The 23,498-nt window shown below is 38.8% G+C and overlaps 1 protein-coding gene across 4 annotated transcripts in view; it reads right to left on the bottom strand.

Moving 5' to 3' along the window:
- The window catches only part of lama2 (laminin, alpha 2), a 192,402-nt gene that overhangs the window by 3,835 nt on the left and 165,069 nt on the right, over positions 1-23,498 (bottom strand). For all 4 annotated transcript variants that reach the window (XM_028604575.1, XM_028604576.1, XM_028604577.1 and 1 more), the window contains 18 exons: positions 22,854-23,013; positions 22,646-22,770; positions 22,288-22,450; positions 21,558-21,702; positions 20,990-21,128; positions 19,178-19,298; positions 17,899-18,054; positions 17,612-17,665; positions 12,844-12,995; positions 12,531-12,707; positions 11,021-11,210; positions 8,491-8,580; positions 4,424-4,536; positions 1,530-1,623; positions 1,165-1,260; positions 608-688; positions 381-458; positions 157-223 (listed from right to left, as the gene is read on the bottom strand). In XM_028604575.1, the coding sequence (XP_028460376.1) occupies positions 157-223; positions 381-458; positions 608-688; positions 1,165-1,260; positions 1,530-1,623; positions 4,424-4,536; positions 8,491-8,580; positions 11,021-11,210; positions 12,531-12,707; positions 12,844-12,995; positions 17,612-17,665; positions 17,899-18,054; positions 19,178-19,298; positions 20,990-21,128; positions 21,558-21,702; positions 22,288-22,450; positions 22,646-22,770; positions 22,854-23,013 (2,201 nt within the window). The remainder of the gene's footprint in view (positions 1-156; positions 224-380; positions 459-607; positions 689-1,164; positions 1,261-1,529; positions 1,624-4,423; positions 4,537-8,490; positions 8,581-11,020; positions 11,211-12,530; positions 12,708-12,843; positions 12,996-17,611; positions 17,666-17,898; positions 18,055-19,177; positions 19,299-20,989; positions 21,129-21,557; positions 21,703-22,287; positions 22,451-22,645; positions 22,771-22,853; positions 23,014-23,498) is intronic.

Here is a 23,498-nt window from a genome sequence, read left to right as displayed (position 1 = left end):
GGGGAATGGTTAATCAATTGGAGAATAAAAATGTAAATGCCTACTGTAGCATTAACAAATATTTGAGAAACGGCAAATGAATAACAGTTCAAAGCTGGACAGTTACAGGTGTGTGACATGTAACACGCAATCATGAATACAATACAAATTAATTACCTGTAGTGCTCACAGGACCTCCCACCATCTTAAAGTTACGGACACATCCATTGATACTGTAGAGAATCTAGGAGCATGAAAAGAGAAAACGTTTGGTTTATTCAAAGAAAATCATAAAAAAATGAATCAATCAACAATCCTTCCAGTGTCAGTGTTCAGGTGTAACTGCAAATTATGTTGACTGATATCCACTTTCAGTATCTTAAAGTGTGCTTGTTTTTTACCGGCCCGATTCTCTTGCTGGTGTAGTTTTGTGGTAATCCACCCACATATAGCATTCCCACCACATCTAACAGGTCAGCCTGGTAAAAACAGGATAAGTTATTAATGCAACAATAAAACAATCCTTCAAAAATTGATCATTTGTCCTTATATTTTTTTCTTTCTTTACTAATCTGCCATACAAATAGGAGAAATTGGTTAGAATAGACAAAAATTTTAAAAAAAGTACCTTCTTTGGGCTGATCATCTGTTTACTGTATCGCCCATCAACCGTAAGTAGACCCCTTTGCTTGATACGACTCACACGTATCTGAGGTTAAAAGAAAAAACATGGACAAACATTGAACAGGACGCATTTAGACCAATAGACAAGTATGGTCCTTTCACAGTATCAACAGAGACTATATGTTGTTTTGGATATAAAGAAAGACAAATGTTTCTACATCATGTGCTTGAAATTGAGATTTAGTGTACATTAAAAATGTAACAAAGTGGGTAATTCTTCTAGAAAGTTGGGACTTTATGTGATAAATGAAAATGAGTCTCCAGGATGTAATGTTCTGGATGGCAGAAACAAGGAAGCTGTGCCAAAAACAATTGTGAAAATTATGTATATAGCATCTAGGTCAGTGAGGAGAGGATTTTTTTTGAAGAGTGAAGCCTCTCCATACAGAATATATAATTACAATCTAATCTAATCTAAATTATCCATTATTCTATAGCTAATAAATAAATAAGTGGGGGAACAAATGGAGCATCTAGAATGAAAGACTAGAACTGTCCCACCTTGTGCCAGTTCCCATCAGTAATGGAGAAGGGGACGCAGCCAGATATATTTCCATGACCAAGATCATAACCCAGACAGACCTGCCCGTCCTTGATCTACAGGAAGAGAGAGACATACTAGTCATAACTTCTGCTGTGTTGTACATTGTGAGCCAGTGGGTCTGATTTAGTATTTTATGGCACAAAAAGAAGTGGTTGCTTTTCTCCTGATGTTAACAGAGCTGAAGTCTGAAGACTTTGATTTAGGATACAAAGAAGCAACTTGTGTTATCCTAAACCAACTTAAATTGAAACTTTGAACTAGAACCTTGGGACAAACAGGGGAAATGTAACCTATAGAATGACATTTAGAGCAGTATGTATACCTGTATTGAAACAAAGTCAGCATGGTTGATTCTTGCCATGTAGAGAACCAGACCGGACTCCTCCTTCGTCCTCAGCTCAAACTCCAATATTAGCCTGAGACGCACATACAAAAATGAATCTTAGAAATTATGAAAATTGTATATATGATTACACCAATAAAACATTTACCAAATGCACATTTTTATCAGAATATTTGAAAAAAAAGTAAGATTCTGTATTCACACAGGGTTTCAACATGAATAGCAATTTCCCGCAAATGTATTAACACTTTTACTGCCAATAGATGCAGTTAATTCTCTATTAAAATATTTTGACTGTTGGTTTAAATGCCAAAAAATCTCTTATAAAAAACTTAATTAAGCACAGGTATAATTTCTCAACCTAATGTAAAATAAACAAATCAAATGATTTGTATTTAATAAGGCATTGCATGGAATAGTAATAGCACTTTTAAGTGACCTACATCTTCAAATTTGATCATATCTCCAGCACTGAAAATTTTGATTTAGACAGCAGGCTACCCCACTGCTAAGAGTAAAAGTTCATTAAACAAATGTTAACTGATCCCCAAAACAGCCAAAGTTTTTGAACAAGAAACTGTTCCCTTTATCGCTCATCCATTAACAAAACTTTAAGATTAATACAGTACCTAAAATGCACACAAACCATTGCCTTGTCTAAAGACTTCATGGGTATCTGTATGGACTTTATTTCCTCATCTTTCCATCATTTTGTTGTTTTTGCGACTGTCAGTTTGTGAAACAGAAAAGTTGTTTTCAGTGCCGGTCAAGTCAAGAACATGTTCAGTTATTTAACACAATGTTATTTATAGAGGATGTTTCCCTGTATTTTGACCTGCTGTACACCTGTGTTAAAATTTAAATCTTATCCTGTCCAAACTATCACTCACTTACTTCTGTGTCATTTATTTATTTTGAACTGTGCACTGTTGTGTGGGATCCAAGCAAAGACCTGACAGATACACACAAACATGGGTCAGAGTTTACTGTGTTGAGTATGTTACATGTGGAAGACATACAGCAACATTTGCGGTGGTGGAGAGTAACTAAGCAAATTCACTCAATTATTTATTTACATTTGTATTCTACATAATAATTCTATTCTACTACATTCATTTCTCGGCTACTATAAGTTATTTTACATTTAAAATTAAGATGATCTAATAAAATATGAAGCACTGTTACAGATTAAAGGTCACATATGCTTTTCTGTGTTTTCTGTCATATCTACAATGTTATAATGTTGGATTTTCATACTGAGGTAAACTTATTTTAGACAAATCCCTGTGAGCTAAAACATTCAGATTTCCAACTATTCTGAACACTCTGGTTTCAACAGTTTTTTCTACTCTCGGCCAAGTCTTACGCATCTCTAAGCCGGCCTTCTATGATTTGTCATCTGCTCCAAGTAGGCAGGACTGGAGTTTTTTTTAAGCCACTGCGGTGTTAACATTGCTCCACATAACTACATCCTAAAGGCAGTTAACAATGTCACCTTGGCTGCCAGTGTCGTTAAATTTTCCCCAATTCCGGGTCACATTACACCTGAAACATTTTCTGTTAGTAGTATTTGGTTTAAGCCTTTATTGCGATTTTGACTGTAGAAATTGCTATATTCTATTAGTGTCAACTGCTAACTAAAGTAGCTACATGGCTAATGACAGTAAACAATGTAATTTTGGCTGCTAATGTTGTTAAATTCTCCCCAAATCCCAGTTGCATTACTGCTGAAACATGTCCGATTGGGTAGTGTTTGGTTCAGAAGCTTTTATCTGCGATTTTTGACGGTAGAAAGTGCTGCTTCGTTCCACTACAATTTAACGTTAGCACACTGCTAACTATTAAGTAGCTAACGTTATATGCTAACGCGACAAAACTGTAATCTTGGCCAATGGTGGTAATTTCTCCCCAAATTCCAGTCACTTTACTGCTGGGACATGTCCGGTTGTGAAATATTTGGTTTAGAAGCCTTTATTGGTGATTTTTCACGGTACAAAGTCCTGTTATATACTCAGTTGCAGTGGCTCCAGCTTCAAATAGCTAGCTAGCTAGTAAACCAAAGATCCTAGGCTCCGGACATTCCAGGAAGCGCACTGACCAATCAGAGCAGATGGGAGGTGGGATTAAAGAGACAGGCGCTCATACAGAGTGCAGCAGAATGGGCAGTATGAGAAAAATAAAGTGTTTTTTTAACATTAAAGCATGTAAACATATTCTAGTACAAACACAAAATGATAGTATGATCCTGAAAATGCTATATAATAGTTGCCCTTTAAACTACCTGACAGTATATAAAGTAGTTACAACAGTAAAATGATACTCACACGTTAATGCACTTTGGCACGTTTCTTTATTTGTATCCTATTTTGTCTTTGTATTAATGTCCTGTCTGTCTGTAAGTTTGTGTCGTATTGCTGTTGTGTCTTGACCAAGTTTCTCTTGAGAATGAGACCCCGTGTCTTAATAAGATTACCTGTCTAAATAAAGGTTAAAAAAGATCAATGCAGGACTTTTTTTTGTGATTTGTAATGCAGTATGTGGTATTTTTTTTTATTGCAGTATTGCTACTTTCGCTCAACAAAAATATTTTACTCCACCACCTATATATCTGTGTTTACAATGAAGATTATTTTAGCGATATTTATATTATTGGAAAATGTATATTGATTTAGATGAATATAATCATTACAACTACTACGGGTCAGGTGTTGGAAATCTCTCAAAAAGCTCATACCTAACAGTTATCTGTGGCAGGTGTTATATAACTTGCACTATGTATCACATGTCCTCATAAGCAGCAATGTGTGCACTGCACTGAAGGGCAGTGCCACCAAGTAAAACTAAATAAATGAAGATTTAATCTGAATACATACCTCTCTCTGACTTTGGTGTCATCAAAAGCAAAGCTCATGTGGCTGTTCCTGGTCAGTCCAAATTGATAGGCCTTCTCCAGCACTGTCGGGGCCACAGCTGATGCACATGAATCCTGGAGATTGGAAATAACATGTCAGTTACACTGACAGGGTTTCACCACACTGCTCACTGCTCCTATTGCCTCTTGTCAACAGGAACCTTAACACCTGCGCAGAACACATGTCAATCACACTAATAGGGTTTTTGCTTCTGATCTGCAGGGACCTAAAAGGCTGGTCGGTCACAGTGGGTCAAGGAACAGTTCTTTATATACAAGAGGTAAATGAAGAGCTCACAGAAGATATAATTAATGTAGATACTGTATGCCTTGGATGTGCAATGGAAATATAGTATGTATTTTTATAGTGCAAATAACCATACGAAGATTTCAGATGGTCCCAGCAAGTTGCAGCATAGGGCCTATTAAAATGTGTTTAATTGCAATCATTTTTCATCACGGTTTCTTTTCTTACTTACTGCCAAGGTAGATTTGGCTGACACTATTTTTAAATCAATCAACCCTCCCACAGTTTGGATCATCATAAATCCTGCACATATTTTCTTTTCATCTAAACCAGACATCACACTCTACAGTCTGCTTTCCATCTGTGCTTGTGAAAACAAAGTATTAGAGTATAACTGTGCCCCTTGTTGTTTACAGGGTGCAGGTTAGCCAGTGACCAGAAGGTGTCAGTGTTGTAATACAAGTAAAGGCATCCTAATATATAACCATTTTCTTTTTACTGTGTTTCTCCTGCAGTCTTCTTCTCTGTTCTACTTGCCTCTTGTTTATTCCTCTTCTCCCTCATATCTCTTCTTCCCCTTGTCCAAGTCTACGTCTTTCTTTTCCTCTTCACTACTTAACTCCCGTATTCTCTTTCATCTAACTTTTTCACATTTTCCTCTTCTATTCTTTCCTGTCCTGTTAACCACGCCTCCTTTCATATCTTCCTCTTCTTTTACCATCAACTTAACTTTCCTTTGCTTTTTTCACTTTAAAACCATGTCTCTTCTCTCCCTCTCAATTCAATTTATTTATAGTGTCAAATCCCAACAGACAGTATCTCAGGACATTTTTCTCTTGTCCATCTTTTTATTTACAACTCATTTCCTCTACCCTAACTGTTCCTTTTCTGTCCTCTACTACTTTTCTTCATCTCTTCGCTTTCATCACTACTCTGCTTGAAGGCTTGTCTCCACTGGTTTTCATTTCTTCCTCCATTCACCTTCATCTTCTCTTTAAGTCTCCTGTAAAGTGCTCCAACTCCTTCCACCTCCCATCCTCTACTTTGCTGTCTTTGCCTTTCCTCCCATCTTCCCCCTCTTTACTTTCTCCACCTGATCTTGTAGACTCCTCTCCTATTGAGTCATCTTCTACCATGTTCTGTCACGGTTTCTCCACAACCTCTATTTCCCCTTCTCTCATTCACTTCTTTTTATACCACTTTTGCCTAATTTTCTCTTTCTAACCTTTTTCTCTCTTGCTCCTCTTACTTTTTCCACCTTGCCAAATCTCCTCTCCTCCCGTCTCATCATCATCCCCTTTATTCTTTTCCTCTCTTCTCATATTTCCTCCTTTCTTCATTTCTTGTCATAACCACCTCCTCTCTCTCATCTGTTTGTCCTATATCCTCTACCTACACCTGATTTTTCACTTGTCTATTTCTGCTCAGACCTTTACCTTTTTGTCATCCTCTCCTCCATCTTCTCAACTTTCCTCACCTGTTCTCCACTCTCACTTCTTGCTCCACTGTTTGTCTCTACCTGTCTTCGACAGATTCTCTAAATTTCCATCCTTTCCTCCAATCTCTTCTTCCTATCTCCTTTCCTCTCTTGAATACATCTCCTACTAAGTGACAAAGCTGCTTTGCCATACCTCCAGTGTCAGTGTGAGACAAAGTTAGAGAGAGGGAGAGCATCTGAGACGACTGAGCGTCTGAGCGTGTGTGTGTGTGTGTGTGTGTGTGTGTGTGTGTGTGTCTTAATCTCCTCTCCTCTCTTGTTCTCTTTCAACTGAAGACATTCCCCACACCGTGACCTTGCTTTGTTACAGCAGACACTCACCTCTTATCGTGCTCTGTCCTCATATCTGCTCCTCCTCCTCAACCTCCCTCTTTTTTCCTCTTTCTCATTCTCTCCCCATCTAACAAAAGGGAGATGTCACTTGCTCAGAAGCTCTTTCCTTCCCTCTCCTTTCATTCTTCTCCCGCTTTCTCTCCTCCGTCTTTCCATTAAGCCAACAAAAGGCAGGCGCTGCTCCATTCAGAAAGACTCTTCCTCTCTTTCCTCCTCTTCCTTGACGGCTTCACCTTTTCTCCCCGCTCACATCTATGCCCCTCTCTGTCTGCTATACTCTTTCATACTTCTCTTATTTCCTCCCTTTCTCTCATCCCCTCTGCGTCTTTCCATTAAGCTAACAATAGGGAGACTGGCTTCCATTCAGAGTGACTGGTCTTTGGTTGGAGGTCACACCAATAGAATCTGAAGTCATTTAGTTGGGATTTTGTAAAATTGTGTGTGTGTGTGTGTGTGTGTGTGTGTGTGTGTGTGTGTGTGTGTGTGTGTGTGTGTGTGTGTGTGTGTGTGTGTGTGTGTGTGTGTGTGTGTGCAAGTGAAGACAAGCCTGTATTTATGTATGTGTTGCTGCTATCACTCTTGAGAGTTCAGAAATTCTCGCTCTGCTTATTGTAGTTTTCAGAGATGCTACTTTTTTGGCCTCTGCTGGTAATTATACAAGTACACAAATATTTTACTGCTCAACTCATGACCAATTTGAATACTGTGCAATGTTCTTTAAGCATATGTCCCTTGGCACCATATTGCTTAGTAGTGTTTCCAACTTACTAGGTCTTGAATTGAAACTAGAAAAGCTTGAGGCAACTAATACTGCAGATACAACAGTTGTACTACTGCACCAAGATGCTAAGAAGTCAGACGCCTCTGAGCTCCATCCACAGGAAATAAAACTTGTTAGAGTAAGTATGTCACTATGTTACTGAATCACCTGGAAAGCAATAGCTGTAATGTGAGCCAGCAGCTGGGTGGCTTTTTACAACACCTCACCATAAGAGTATCAAACGAGGAATGCTCTCCCTTCTCTCAATAACTAATGTCAAGGGCTCTTGGGTAAAGCACTTAACCCCGAGCAGCTCAAGCATAGCTGGTCAGTGGCAATCAGTGGAACACTCTGGTTGCACAAAGCAGGTCAGTACAAATGTGAAGTAGGTAGATGAAAAAAGCTTTACTCAACTGACTTTCTCTGGGTAAAAATTGACCAAATGCCCCTTTGCTCATTTGAAAGCCATGATGTCTCTCTCTCATGGGTGGGCCAAATTCTCTGGGTGGGCAAAGCAGAGAAAGGGGAGGTAACCTTGCTCCTTATGACAACATAAGGAGAAGATTCCAGATTGGCCCATCTGAGCTTTCATTTTCTCAAAGGCAGAGCAGGATACCCAGGGCTCGGTTTACACCTATCACCATTTCTAGCCACTGGAGGACCATAGGCAGGCTGGGGGAACGCATATTAATGTTTAAAGTAAAAATTAACTAAAGTAAAATTTTCATGCCATGGGACCTTCATAACCTTATAATATTCTAGATTGATTGCAAAAAGAAATTTAATTTTTCTCTTATTTTCTAATATTTCTCTTATTTTTTACATTTATTTTATATGAAACGTTTGAACACCAACACTTTAAATGTACCGGAGGGATTTTGTATGTTTACATTTTACATTTGGTATGTCCTTTGGGGGTGGTTTTTATATAGGCCATTATAGGTTTCTACCACATATATTTTATAATTCTTCAATGTGATTTGTATTTATCTGTGTGAAACGAATAAACAAACATAAACAAACAAACAAACAAATAAAGGTAAATGAGAGAGAAAGTCAGAAAGGTTTGACGTTACAGTTGGTTGTTCAGTGTGTGTTTTAAAGGATAGGTCTGGTTATATTCTATATCTCTGTTAAAGTCAACAAGTCCTATAAAAAGATTGAAGTGTGTGTGTGTGTGTGTGTGTATACCACGTCAGCGCTGAGCTCCTGTTTAGTAGTGGGCGGGGCAGCAGCAGCAGCAGTGGGTGTGGCAGCAGGTGCAGCAGGGGGCGTGGCCTCCTGCGGTGTCAGCAGTCAGGGGAGGGGAAGGAAGGGGGATTAGTGGCAGCAAGAATGGCAGAGCAAGAATGGCGACGGTGTTTATGACAAGCACACAGCCCTCCAATCAGCTACAGGCAGGCAATGATGTCATAAACACAAAAGGTCAAAGAGGTTAAGTAATGGAGAAACTTTTAGAGTCCAGCTCTTTTTTTGTTTTAGCCTGAATTGAAGTATAATTACTACAAGAACGTTGAGCAATATTTAATGAAAGTGGTTCTCTTCCCTTTTTAGAGTCTGACCATGTTAGTTTGTTACCTCTGGAGAAGAAGCAAGTGAAGTTTCCATTTTGTTTTTCAATCAAAAAGTCCTGTTTTGGAGCTGATAATTTATTTACACTATGTTATACTTTGTTAATGCTGAATTTAAGTGTAACTGAGGGAAATTAGAGAGCTGCGATAAAAAAGGCTAATTAGAGGCAGTTGTCATGATATCATCAATCAGAACAGCATGTAAAAAAAGAATTACAATGTTAAAAAATGAAAGCTGATTCTTATTGTTTAGAAGCCTACTGGAGCCTGTAAGGTGCCACTCCTAGAGCCTCTTAAACCTCTAAACTGGTGCTCACAACTATCTAAAGAATCAGAAGTATAGACTATGTTGTGACACAAAAGTGGGAGATAAAGAAGCCTCTTTATTCAGCACATGCTGAGACTGTTGTTTACTGTCAGCTGAGATTCAACTTGTGATTACTTCTTCAGTCTGACAATATTGTTTTGCTGTTGCTGAAAAATGTATGTTGCAACCAGTGTGCAGAGCGCTGCCACAGAGACACTCAATACATTTTGGAACAGAGGCCAGGGAAACAGAAACTAAGACAGTTCATAAGCTGCAAAAAGTGATGCTGTTGGAGTAAAGGGCATGTCATAGGACACTCTGCAAAAGATTCTCAATCTGGACAAACTAATTTCCATTTCATCGTTCAAAACCATCATATCATCCTTGTTTACAGACATATGCAGTTGCTTCTCTACATAATCATTTTTCCAGCTAAATATTTAAATAGTTTCTTCCTCTCTTACTCAACCATGTACTTCTGCACTTATCTCGTTACAAGTGTTGATTGTTTTCTGTGTAGTATTTCAAATTGTATTTGTAATTGTAATTTCTAAACTGTATGTATTTTTAATGTATTTATTATCCAGCCCTCCTTCCCTTTCCCTAAGTGGCTATGCCACTTGTCAGGCCGCCATTGTAAATAAGAACCTGTTGTTAACTTGTTGACATGCCTGTAAAAAATAAAAGTGAAAAAAATGAAATGTCCTCTGGAAAAACTTTTTTTTTCCTAAATATCTCCCATTTTCCTCTGAAGATATTTGCTTGTATATTGCAATTTGTTGTGGCTGTAATGGAAAGCTGTTCCAAGAATCAAGATTAACAAAACACCCAGCAATCAAAACATGAATCATTATGATAATTACTCACTGAAATATGGTGAAAACTTATCGTCAACCTCAGGTAAAATGTAGAGCTATGGCTTCTCATAGCCTATATTCTACTGTATATCATAAGGCAGATATATAGGAGCCCATAAAGCAACAAGCCAGAGTTATACCTAAGCTGGCATAGTGCTGTGCTTCATGTTCAATGTCCTTTTAGAGGTGTAGTTTAGCAGGTAACTGGGTAACTGATAAACTATGACTGCTGTGAGGCTTATAATATATTCAATAAATATAATATATCTTGCCTATCCCAATGCTAAGGGTATGATGTGAATGACTCACTGCCTTCCAGCCTCTTAGCATAGTAGCTAAATGTTAGCTGAGAGTCTTTTGGCTCCTGTGGGCTCATAAAGCATAAATTGCATGCACAGTTAGCGTAGCATAGCGCCGTTGCTCCGCACTGTGTGACAGGCTGCCAGAGGTGGAGTTTAGTGGCTCAAGGCTAAAGGGACTATAAAGTACAGTTAATGGCCTGTACAACTGCTATGTGATGAAGCGCTAAGCTAACAGGGCGAGGCCATGGCTGCATTTCATCAGAGAGAAATAGGTGTGTGTGTTTGTGTGTGTGTGTGTGTGTGTGTGTGTGTGTGTGAGTAACAGTCCGAAGAAAATAAAAGAATATGGTGGAGTATTGTGTGTGCGGTTCTGTAAATGTCTGTGCATATTGGCTCATGTGCTTCTTTTAACTGTACTGTATATCTATATGTGTGTGCTTTCTCTGTGTGCATCTGTATGTACATGTGCCAATAGCTTAAAATAGGACGCATAAACAAAGGTGCTATTATATTACTGTAAATAAAAACCCTCTGGTGTAATATGACTATCCCTTACTTGCTCACGTAATTCAAATTAATACCTCAACATCTTCTGTTAAAAAAGTATTGATGATGAAAGTTATCCCCATGTGTGTTTAGTAGTCCAAGTGCATGTGTGCTACCACATTAATTTAAACCACTTACAGCAGGAGGACCTGGAGCTGGTGTAACGGTTGTTGGGGTCGGTGGAGGACGGAGTGGCTTTGACTCCTCCTTTTCCTTCTTGGGCTCCTCTTCTTCTGGCAGAAGAGGTAAAGGTGGCGCAGGGGCCAGGTTTGGGCACTGTCCAATTTCAGCATTCTCAAAGGACACAGGCAGGGAGAAATCTGAGAGACTGAGAGATGGATGGGTGATAAGATTTAAAATGACTGGATGTTTAGCTGACGCAGACAGGAACATCAGAATGACTTAAAATTCCATCATGAAAATTACAGGGACCTGTTAGGGTGTGTTCAGCTACAGTCGGTACATTTTTGCCTTCCTTTATGTGCATGAATTTGACTGAAGGACTGTGTTTGTGCAGTCCATTTTAATTTGCATACAGCAAAGGTGGTCAGCACATGTACAAACAAATCTGTAAGATTGAATCTTTCGGCCGAAGTCTCGAACTCTGAACACATCTTAAGGTTCTTATCAACATGGTATGATCATGCTTAAGTGCTAGAAAAAGGAAAGTATAGTAAGAGTTATTTGAGATAACAAAACAATATTTATCTATTACAAATGAATGTTGGTTTCAAAAAAATACACAGAAAGCGTGATGAGGAATCAGAGATGTACTGTATATTAGCTAGTTTGCTAAGTCATAGCGTTGGGGTAAGGGTGAAAATGAAGTGAGCGATAGACACACACACACACACAAACAAACACACAAAGATGAGAGAGCGGTGTAATTTGAGTTATGAGTATGTTTATGATATTGGACAGCTCCATTACTGCTGTTCAGGCAGAAAGAGACGCTGGCTTTATCAACATCATCCTCAACAGCATCATCATGACCTCCTGCAATCATATTAACTACGCTTTAACCCAACAGTATATGAGGTCAAAATTAGGTCCGTCTTCCACTACCAGAAAACATTGGGTAAACAGGAGGACAATGAGGGAAAGCTGCACAGTTTAAAGCATGAGCATCAATACATCACATTTAAGGTGAACAGTTAAAGTTTACTGAAGTAAAGTAAATTTGTCAGTTTTGCCTGTGTCAGTGTCTGTGTAAGTTTTCAACACAGTCTGTGATAGGTTCTGATGGAAAACCAAACTGATTCTGTTCATATTGTTACCAGATATCTTTGCTAAAGGAAGTAGCCAGGGTCAGTCACTAGTATTTAGTGATGAGCTCCAAAAAGTGTGAAGACTTGGAGGAAAGAAGTGAATATTAATGATTAATTGAAAACACTTTGAAAACCTTAATCACAATATTTCAGCACACAATACTCCAACACATTGCTAAGTGTACGAGCTCTGTTCGAATACAGGTACTTGCATGATTATGCTAACAGAACAGCCTGTACATTTAAATTTGAATAAGAAGAATAAGACCCAACACACTGCTCCAATCTGCACAACAATACTTCAAGTTAAAAGGAAATTTCTAACTCTGTGTTTCAATAGATTTACACCTGGCTGCATATATAGAATAGATGCTACATACACAGCGTTGACTATGAGGTTCCATATACATCCCTGGAAAGGGATGTTGGCTCTGTTGGATGTCTGCTCTACGTCTGCAGGAATACCACCGAGAAAGACACGTTGCAACCTCACTGGCTGGTCGTTGGGAAGCGCTGCCTCCCTTTTTGCCTCCTCGTCCACCTGAACTGCAAAGGATCTGGGGGAAAGTACCGACAGACAAACACACAAAGTATTAAATTGAATATGCAAAATAAAGGTCTTCGACAGCAACACAAATTCTATTGCACAGGCAGGAACATAACCACAAACTGAACAGACACACAAACACTAACCTGCCAGGTGACCTCTCAATGCGCAGCGAGTGCTCCCTCCCATCATTCAGTAAGCCTTGCTCAGGTCGTCTGATGACACGACGTGGACTGTGGCTGCCGGTAAACACCAAGACCTCCAGAGAGCCTTTGTTCAGCATGACTGAGATGTAGGGCTGCAGGAGTTGGAAATAAACTCTATTAGCTGTAGAAATCTGTATGTCCATACTACTCTTAAGACCCAGAGCTGAGAAGAGGAGATACAATGGAGAAGGTAAGGTTCATGATGAAGTACGAGAGAAGGGCTTTGAATAAGGCTATATACACCATACAGTATGTAGTAAAAGGCCAATTTATCCAACATTATTGATTCAAAAGCATATATTAGACTAGATATAAACTATTATTTGCAAACATTTTGCAAAATGTAATATTACCATCTGCCTTAATATTAAAGCCCCACTTAAAGTGTGGGTGTATTTTGTATAATATAACCTTTATTGAACCAAGAAAACCTTGTTGAAAGTTGAGTCTCTTGGCCAAGGTAGGCAGCAATAGCAGTGTGTTACTTACTACAAACATAAAACTGATAACATGTCTCACAAGGTCAGAAGTAAACAAAGTGTTATATTAGGAGTAGTGGGGAAATAACCTACAGTGGAACTTTAAAAACAACTTAAGAGCTGAGTGTGAATGTTCATTCTTGACTGTAACTTGACAAAATAAAACAAATATATCATATATTAATTTAAATATATCAAGAGCTTTCAGCTGTCTTTGCTATGGAATAAATGTTTGATAAAAAGCTAGTAAGTGGACCGTGTTAAGATTTCTTTGTCAAACCGAAAAACCATAAATAAATAAGACCAATTTAATACTACCAAGCAATAAATCAATATGACAGGAATACATCCAGATCTAAAACATGAGCAACCAGGTGTTCTTGAACACAAAGTTGCCAGCATTAGCTGGTACCTGTATCAATTCATGAAATAAGTTTAAAACAAATGGTGCATTAAAATGTTTCCTGTGCTATATCATCACACTATTAATATTATGTGGCCAACATGGATTAAACTTGTCGGAATTCTTTTACTGTTTGTTGGGAAGAGGAGAAAGGAAGGAAAATGGGAAAAAACAGACAGATAAGAGAAACAGGAGGGAGGAGAGACTGGGGATTAAAGAGCAGAGAAAAGTCAAAGGGAAAATGAGTAGGGAGAGGTGTGGGGGTATATAGAGAGAAAATGGGGGGAAATAAGAGAGGTTGAAGAGGAGTGGAGAGGAGAACAGGGAGGAAAGGATAACAAGAGATGAAGAACAGAGAGGAGAGGATAATAGGGGGAAGAGATGAGGGGGCAGAGAGCAAAACAGCTAGTGAGATAGAGATGGGGAGAGAGAGAGAGAGGTGCTAGAGAGCAGTGGTGCAGGGTCAAGCTAATTTGAATTTTAATTCACTGTGTGCCAGAGGGCGAAGTGGGAGACAATTTACCACCTGAAAATGGAATTTCAATTTGAGGTCGGGGACAAATTGAACTGAGATGTAGCTACAACATGCCTCTCGACGCGCTGTCTTGCACACACACACACACACACACACACACACACACACACACACACACACACACACACACACACACACACACAGGTGCACAGACACATGTCACACATACAGACTATCACAAATGAACTCACATATGAATTTATACACTGGAGGAAAGACACACATACAGACATGTAGATATACAATCATGAAACCAAATATGCAACAGCATGTGTAGCTAACACACATGCAAAGACCTTTACAATCACAAAACCCACATTCAAAGAAAATCATGTGTAAAACATTCACACACAAAAACATCACACTCAAAACTACCTTCAGTATTTTAAATCTTTCAGCCTTTGAAGTTTATCCATGTATGATTATATTTTTGCTTTGGGATTAGTATGTGTGCCAGTTCTGGTGTAAGGTTGTAAAAGTAAAGCAGGCTAAGAATGCAGACAAGGAGATGCAGGGTTTTTCGTGTTTGTTTAATATTTATGGACCAATTTAATGTCTTCATTGTAAAATGGTTTGGTAACAACACACCTTGGAGTTAACACAATGTTTTATGTATACCTTTGTTTTGGAATTGATTTTTTTTAATTTGGCACAGCAGACACAGCCAGATGATTTGTCAAGAGTTAGCAGCCCTGTGTAAGATCAATCATAATTCATAACCCAATAAGAACTAGCATTTTAAGTTTGCAAGTACACATTTGAGGGAGGTTGGTTTGATGTATCAGTTTTTGGTGTTATCAGGCTACAACGCCATAGGAATAACAACTAGAGCTGAAACAATTATTCAATTAATTGATATGTCAATCCACAAATGAATAAGAAGCAATTGTGATAATTGATTGTCTTATTTAGGCAAAACAAACAAACAAAAATGTGTTGGTTCCATCTTTTCAAAAGTGAATACTGAAAATCTCTGGGTTTTGGTCTGCTGGTCTTGAAAATTGTAATGGGCATTTTTTCACAATCTTCTGGCTGAATCTTCTGACTTTATAGACCAAACATAAATCAATTTATAAGAAAATAATGGCCAGATTAATCAATAATTGTGGAGACCTGTAGTTTTGCATACTGTAGCTTAGTTTTCTGCTCAAATGGCAGAGGTTGTCTTCAAATTTCACTATAGGAACGTGGCAGCACTGGTGCTGAAATTAATCCTACAGTCAGGATACTTGGGAACAACAATGAATAATACTAAATGGAAAAATAACTTAAAACTTGTTTAGCTTTTTTGCTTGTTTAACTTTTGCTAGAAGTACTGTAGCTACAGTAGCATTTCAGTCCTAATTCTTTCTATTTGGACGGAGAAAGAAAACCAGAGTCGCTTGGTGATCATATTTCAAACTCCGATCTACTCAGTGCTGCTCTTTGGTTGGCATTGTAGGTATTGTAGTATTGAGGTCCCATTTTGTATGATGAGAAATTCCCCAGGAAGCTATTGTTTAAGCCAGAGGTGTGAGCAGCTCTTACATCCAACATGGCCATCCCTCCATTCTGCTGATCATCTTTGACAGCAAAATGACAACAAATGCTTTTGTGGTGAATACCTTATATTTTGTGAACGGTCAAGCTGAACATTTCTTTTATTTTTCTGTCCTCTCTTTTTCCTTTTGGCTTTAATTTTCTCACTATACTCTTTCATCTCAGCCTCTCTTATTCTGCTCCAAGCCTCTCCTTTTCTTTTCATCTCTCCTCTCTGTGACCATTCTCTCTTTCTGTCTACAAGTAACTCTCCCCATCTTTTCATTCCTCCATTCTCCTCACTCTTCTTTCCAGCTTTGCTCTTTCCCCTCTCTCCTTCCTTTCACCTCTAACTCTTCCTTCTCTATTCCTCAATCCTTTGACTCATGTCCCCTTCTCTCTCCCCTGTCTCTCTGTCCCGCTCTAAAACATCCATTAGTCCGGCCCAAGTTGAGTTGATAGTGTTTTTAACCTCGCTTAACCTTTATCCCACCACATGTGCGTGCACACACGCACACACACACACACACACGCCCTGCCTGCCAGCATAGTTAGTAAAAATAGATTTATGCATCCAGTGATGATGGATAAGGTAGAGGTAACCCTCTGTCCTCTCTCTTTTTCACACACATTCACGTATACACTCACATAAACATGCATACACTTTCAATTTTGCATTTGTGTGAGCAACGCCTTCATACCAATGAGATACACAGACAGACACACATTATGTTAAAACACGTATGCACACACACAAGCAGGGAAACAGGCACACACCATGCATGCACACAGACACACATATATGCCTGCAATTAGGAATGCATGTGTGTTGTTCACCTACACACCACATACATGCTGTTTCCAGGAGAGATAAAGAAATGGATGTGTTTATTTATCAGTGATTAGGATAAGGAAAGAGGGCTGTATCAGTACAGGGACTTCAAGCGTGTGTGTGTGTGTGTGTGTGTGTGTATACATGCAAGTGCGTGCACGCTGAGTGAGTGTTTTTAGCCATAAGACAATCTAATCAGCATAGTTGCCAAAAAACTCAAATCTCATTAATATGCACTCATGGAAACTACATTCACTTAAAGAAAGAGTGCTTGTGTGCACGTATGAGGGTGTGTGTGTTTGTGCTTGCATGGTCAGCTAAAAGCTAAGATAGCTCTTATATGTATCTGTCAATGGGCATTTGTGTGTGTGTGTGTGTGTGTGTGTGTGTGTGTGTGTGTGTGGGCAACTATATTTGTGGGGTCCAAAAACTGGGAGTCCAGTATACTTGTGGGGTCCCGACAGCTTTGTGGGGCCAAAATGCTGGACCCCACAAGTTTAAAGGGCTGTTTGAGGGTTAAGACTTGGTTTTAGGATTAGGGATAGAATTAGGTTATGGTTAGGGCGAGGGTAAGGGTTAAGGTTAGGCATTTAGTTGTGATGGTTAAGGTTAGGGTAAGGGGCTAGGGAATGCATTATGTCAATGATGGGTCCCCACAAAGATAGTGCCACAAACCTGTATGTGTGTGTGTGTGTGTGTGTGTGTGTGTGTGTGTGTGTGTGTGTGTGTGTGTGTGTGTGTGTGTGTGTGTGTGTGTGTGTGTGTGTGTGTGTGCGCGTGTGTGTGTGTGTGTGTGTGTGTTTTGGATAAAAGACAATCCGATTAGCCCACTTGCCAAAAAATGCAAATCTCATTAATATGCACTTATGAAAACGTCGTTCACTTAGGGAAAGGGTTACAGTATTTGGGTGTGTATAAGTGTATCCATGTCTTGAACCCACCTCTCCAGACTGTCTGCGTTTCCTTTTGGAGTTGAGGATGTTTGTGTTCCGGGCCTGTGTTGGAAAAATGGAAGAATAAATGCCTTAGTTTTCTAATACTTCGCTAGACAGGGATTGATATGCAAAAGTTTTTTCTTGGAAGGTTTCCTAGAAAAGATCTCTCAAGGAAAAATTTAATTTGGGTTACTGATTTTTTTTTTACCTATTTTAACAAATTCCAAGAAACTTCCTAGAAAATATTAAGAAATTACAGACCTGTAAAATGAACAAAATAGATAAAAACGAACCTGTTGGCTGATTGGTGAAGCTCCGCCTACAGCCAACAAGATGGTCCCAGTGTCTGCCAGAGTGCTGAACGACAGGCTGATCTCTGTGCCGACCGCCAGCGACAGGCCACCGAGCTCCATGTATCCCGGCTTAGAGAAACTGACTGTGTACAGGTTCTGTAAGACAGAGATGAAATAGTTGCAATATCTTAGAATGTGTTTGGTTGATAAAAAATGATGTGACCAGACTAAATTCCCTGAGGTTAAAGTCTAGGCTTTAATTCTTACAAGAGACAACTTTTAGATGGATGCTGTTTACAAAAAACTATCAAATGTGCAGTCATCCACTTCTCATTACTTTGACTGTGGTTGCAAAGTGGAAATACTTACACACACTCACACAGAAACTCTCATCCTTGTAGCATAGCAGAGAGAGGAACCAAAACGACAGATAAAAGGAACAGCATGACCTTCACTATACAGCACATACATTCACTCAACCCTGAGCATTTATAATCCTCCATACGTTCTTTATAGACTCTGCGAGCATGGCTGTAAGGCTTGAAAGAATTAATGGCACTAGTGTATAGAAATCATGGTGAATGTCTTGTAGCGTATGGCTTTAACATGTCTGATGTAGATTCAATGTACCTCTATGTGTGTTTGTGTAACTTAACGCACATGAATGAAATGTGTGTATGTTAGGATTGTATAAACTCTTGATAAACAGTTTGTGTGTGTACAGTATATTTGTGTACATTTGTACGTTTCTGACGTAGATTCCTTCGCACGCTTTCTGTGTCTTTCCAATTTATGTTTTACAGAAAGACACTTTTACTTCCTTGATTAATGTATAAAAGAAAGTGAAGACACAATCAAGTGAGAAAAGTATGACAGGCAGGGTCAAGAGCCAAATCAGTCATGTCATGGCCAAAACTCATATTTATGTTGCACAGTAATTTTTCTATGTACTACATATTCACTCATTCAGTGACATTCTCACACGTTTAAACAAACATATACACATGATAAATCACTTGAATAGCAGTATGTAACACTATAAGTAGACAATATTAATGCTATTATACAGAGAGGTTTAAGCATATTTGTATTCTGTAAATACTATTACATGCACTACTAACTAACTATGAACTAATGAGAAAACTTTAAAAGGAATTTTATAGCGTATCTTCTCTTACTGAAGATCAGACAGCCATACCTCTGTAATATAATCTGAGTGTCTTGATAGTTTAAATATACTGTAGATCTATTAAACCTACAGCTAAATGGACATTCTTACCTCTACATTACATCCTTTAGTGACCCCAGTATAATCTGAACTGCTGAGGAGATTATATGGAGTCCTGGAGACTTCAATCTCCCGAAGACAGCCAGCATACCGCTTCAGAGTGACCTCTGACCTATAAAGAAATTATGATAGTTTTAATAAAGAGTATACAGATGAAGAAATGTCAAACAAAATGTTCTTGTCTCTCAGCAGTGAAATATAATAAAAAAAATAAAAAAAATCTCAAGTACTGCAGCATGGAAGCTATTGCATCATGTATCCAGAAGCAAACTGACGTCTGGACGTCAACAACAAGAATCATTTGAAAATGACGTTTGTCCGTATTAACAAAGCAGGATTTATGATATTAATCAGTTTTTAATATGGTAATGTAAGGTATTGTCCAGGTTGTAGTATTATTCAAGAAGGATGGAAAATAAAATCTATTTTCAGATAATCTTGGTCTGCGATCACACTGAACATGGTATTAGCAGTGTAACGCACCTTTGTAATTGTTTTCTGTGATTTAGAGTTATATTTAGTTCAGCAAAAACTGCCGCTTGCAGTGCAACAACAAATTGGTAGAGACACTTAGATCTGCATCTAAATAGAATTTGAATATTATTATGGCAATGATGCCTGTAAGGCAGAGTCATAAATGTGAGAAATTCCACCTAAATGTTGCTAAACAGACAAACGTCAAATTCAGATTAATAAAAGGACAGAGAAAGTGATTTCCAGCCTCTGTGTGGAGGAGCAGGAGCCCTCAGGGGCCAGCCACGATACAAACAAACATACACATTTACTGTGGGCTTTACGGCTTTATTAGCATGGCTAGTCTCATGCAAAGGGCGATATACAATAACATTTACTATATGTCTGATTATGAAATGTATTTATTTACCTGGCTGTCATGCTGTCAAGACAAAACATGATATTAAAACGTTAACACACTTCACAAACAGGTGTAACTAATGACCCATCTATGCTAGTCTAGTTTTTTTCTACTCAACCTTCTGGCACATGAATGGTTCAATGAAAGACTAGCAGCTGTGAAATGTGTTTTAATTGGTTGTGAAAAGGCTGATTGTACTTGGCCTAGTCTCGCTTTTCCAGACCTTCCTCCACAGCGCTGCAGAGGAGGGTCTGGCTAGTCCACACAGCATTCCGGGATGGGAGCAAATGTGCTCTGGTTTATTGGCATTTCTTTAAACCAATCACAATCGTCATGTGCTGAAGCCCCGGTGCCGCTGCAAAATAGCCTCGGGAAGGAACTTGTTTTGGTGGAACGTGTACGTTCAAAGGTTGTTTTAGTCGTGCAACAGAAAACTCAGATTGGGTAGATAGTCTAGCTAGCTGTGTGGCTTTATTCTGCAGAGATCTGAGGAGCAGTTAAACATAGTCCTCATAAATCCACCGGAGTTTAAAATGCCAACACAAAGAAAGCGGAAGGTAACAGACATCTGGCTGAAAAGAGGGACATCCGGCGGAATATCCGGTGGCAACGGAGCAATCCCGGAAGTGGAAGGTCGTGGATATAGACTGTACTTGGCCTAAATATGAAAAAACTGCCTCAGCAGCTTAATTTTTAAGTGACAGTGTCAAAAGATGTTTTACATTAAAAAAAATGTAAATGTCAATACATGAATTAAAAAAGACTTAATTAATCTCCATTGCAATACCTTCAAAAATGATTTATCCTGCCTTCACTTTGAATGATATATATTAAATATAAATGGCCTATTCTTTACAATAAATACATGTACAGTATATGCGAGTTTTTTAATTTGCACATGAATGTGTTATAAGTGAGCGTGTGTGTACCTATAGTTTCCAATGGTAGGCAGCCCTCCAAAATAGATCTTCTGGTTTTCCTTGAGGTTCAGACCGGCAGCTGAGCCCTGAGATGCGGCCACTATCTTCTCCTCGGCACCGCTGTCGATGTCCACAACATTCACCGTGGCTTTGTAAACAGTTAGAGACAAAAATAACAACAGGCAGACAGAAGTAATATACTTTAAAATTGAAATCTATTTTTCAAAACATTATACTCCAGCATTTTGAATGCCACTTGTAATTGTTGTTTATTGTGGAACCAATGTCTATTTTGTTTGTAAATTACGAGTATGTTTATTCATGTGTATAGGTCTTTCTTAAGGAAAAGAGATATTTAACTTGATTAGACTACCTGTTTAAAGAAAGATAAATATGTATATATGTATAGTTTTATGTCTAGGCTAATATAATGTAAATTAGATTAGTATAATTTGCTGCTGCCTTGTTTATTTCAGGTTATCAATTTATACTATTTGTGTCCAGGGTAGTGTGGCCTAGTTTAGCGTAATATTTTGCTAATGTAGACTGTTGTTGTTGTTGTTGTTGTTGCGCGTACCTTGTTTCTTGTTCCGTGACATGGTGATGGATTTCCATTGTCCATCATTGTGGCGGTTAGCTGATATGGCACTGCCAACCCCTGACCCGAGGTCAAAGTTCACCTTCACCTTGCCCTCCGACAGCTCCAGGGACATAAAGTCCTTCTACAGAGATGGCAGGGGAGAACATGTTGTAATGTACTGACAGATGATACCTAATAACAATGCAATAACAGTGTTTTGGAGCATTAGGTTGAAAGGTTGATTTATGTTTATCACAGGGTTTAAAAGGTTTCATTACCCAATAGGCTGAAGAGGTGGTTAAAATTTAAATATGGGAATTAAAACTGGATTTCACATTACAAAAATGCATTCTGGTCATTCTGCCTAAAATATTTCATTTAATGCAGTTAGTAACCAAAGTTTGGACACATCAGTATACAGCATCTTAACTTTGTAAACCTTTGACAGTGATATCCGCTCTATATACAGTCATATGGAATGGGTACTAAAGCCTCTGTAAGTCGTGATTATTGTTTCTTTGTTCTAAAATGTGACTTTTACTATCAAACCTAAAATATCCATATTATTGATTTGATCCTACATCAGTCTTAGTAAGGATGGTACCTGTAAAATATTAATTATGCAAGTAAAGAAGAGTTTGTCCTGGCTATCAGTCCTGATATTTACAAGGGTTATAATCATGTGGCTTTCATACCCTTGTTCATCTTCATATTATTGCATACATACCATATCCTCAGTAGCCAAATACATGAGCAGAGATTCGGAGGAAAATGTGCGGAACTTGAAGGTCACGGTGGAAACATTGGGGTTCCACCTGGTGGGTCGTCCCACTGCGGCGTAGCCCTCACCATCCAGCTGAACTGTTCCCTCACCATCTGAACGCTGGGGGCTGAAACAACATAGATAATAAATAGTCAATTTTACTGGCGCTTTATTTCCCATCCAACTATCAAAGGAGTTTGAAATGTCACAAAAATAAATTGCAAAGTTGCAAAGATGATGAAGTGGCCTCTTCCTCTTAAATATTAAAAGATATGTAAAAAAAGAAGGAAACTTGGTAAAAAAAAACAAAATATTTGTATACCTGACAACACATCCTCTACAGTCTCCGTGTCTCTCTCTGTAGTTCCACAGTCCAATAGGTTTACCATCCAAAAAGGTCTCCCCCATGCAGCCTGTGAATGTTGTTGTTCTTACTGCATCTGCTTTCTAAAAGATAGTAGGAGGAAAATAATGAGAAAAAGATAGACAGGTTTCTTGATGATTTTACACACAGACAAAGAGGCCCATACCTTGACAGTGCCGAGTATTCCTCCTACAAACAGGTAGGCGTTCTGGTCAACGTCCAAGATGGTGTAGTCTGTGGGCGAGTTGGCACTGGCCGGGGTCGGCATCATACCAGCCATAGAGCCTTCCAGAGGATATACTGATATGGTGCCATTCAACCCATTACTGGAGACGGAGAGAAGGAGAAAACAGAGCAGCTTTGATGACATTTTGTTTCTGTATTTCCTGGAAGACATTTACAATGACTGAAGATGTTGGAGATGCTTGGAATCAGTTGTTATGAACCCTTGGTGCTAAAGATGAATGATAGAAACCAGTTTGTAGCACTGGAAGCTCTGAGCTGTAAAGTGAAATTAATGTCCCACCTTGGAGTTTGTTTTGAAAGCAGGAACAGCATTTCTGTGTCGGGTAGGGGGACATTTTTAAGACTTATAGTCTGTGTGATCCTATTGAGAAACACATTTGGGAAATCTCTCGGATGGTAATACATGGTGCAGGTGGGGCGTCTGCTCGGTGTGAATGCGTCTAGTGTTGGATGGTCTGTGTACAGCACCGCTATAGGTTTCACAGAGAAAAACTAGATTACACTGCATCTACTCAATGATGTCACACTGTCAAGGCTGCAAACTCTTGATTTCCCGGGTGAAACA

This window comes from Perca flavescens, chromosome 18 (assembly GCF_004354835.1).
Source record: "Perca flavescens isolate YP-PL-M2 chromosome 18, PFLA_1.0, whole genome shotgun sequence".
NCBI classification, from domain to species: domain Eukaryota; kingdom Metazoa; phylum Chordata; class Actinopteri; order Perciformes; family Percidae; genus Perca; species Perca flavescens.
This window is presented reverse-complemented; position numbering and strand designations above follow the sequence as displayed.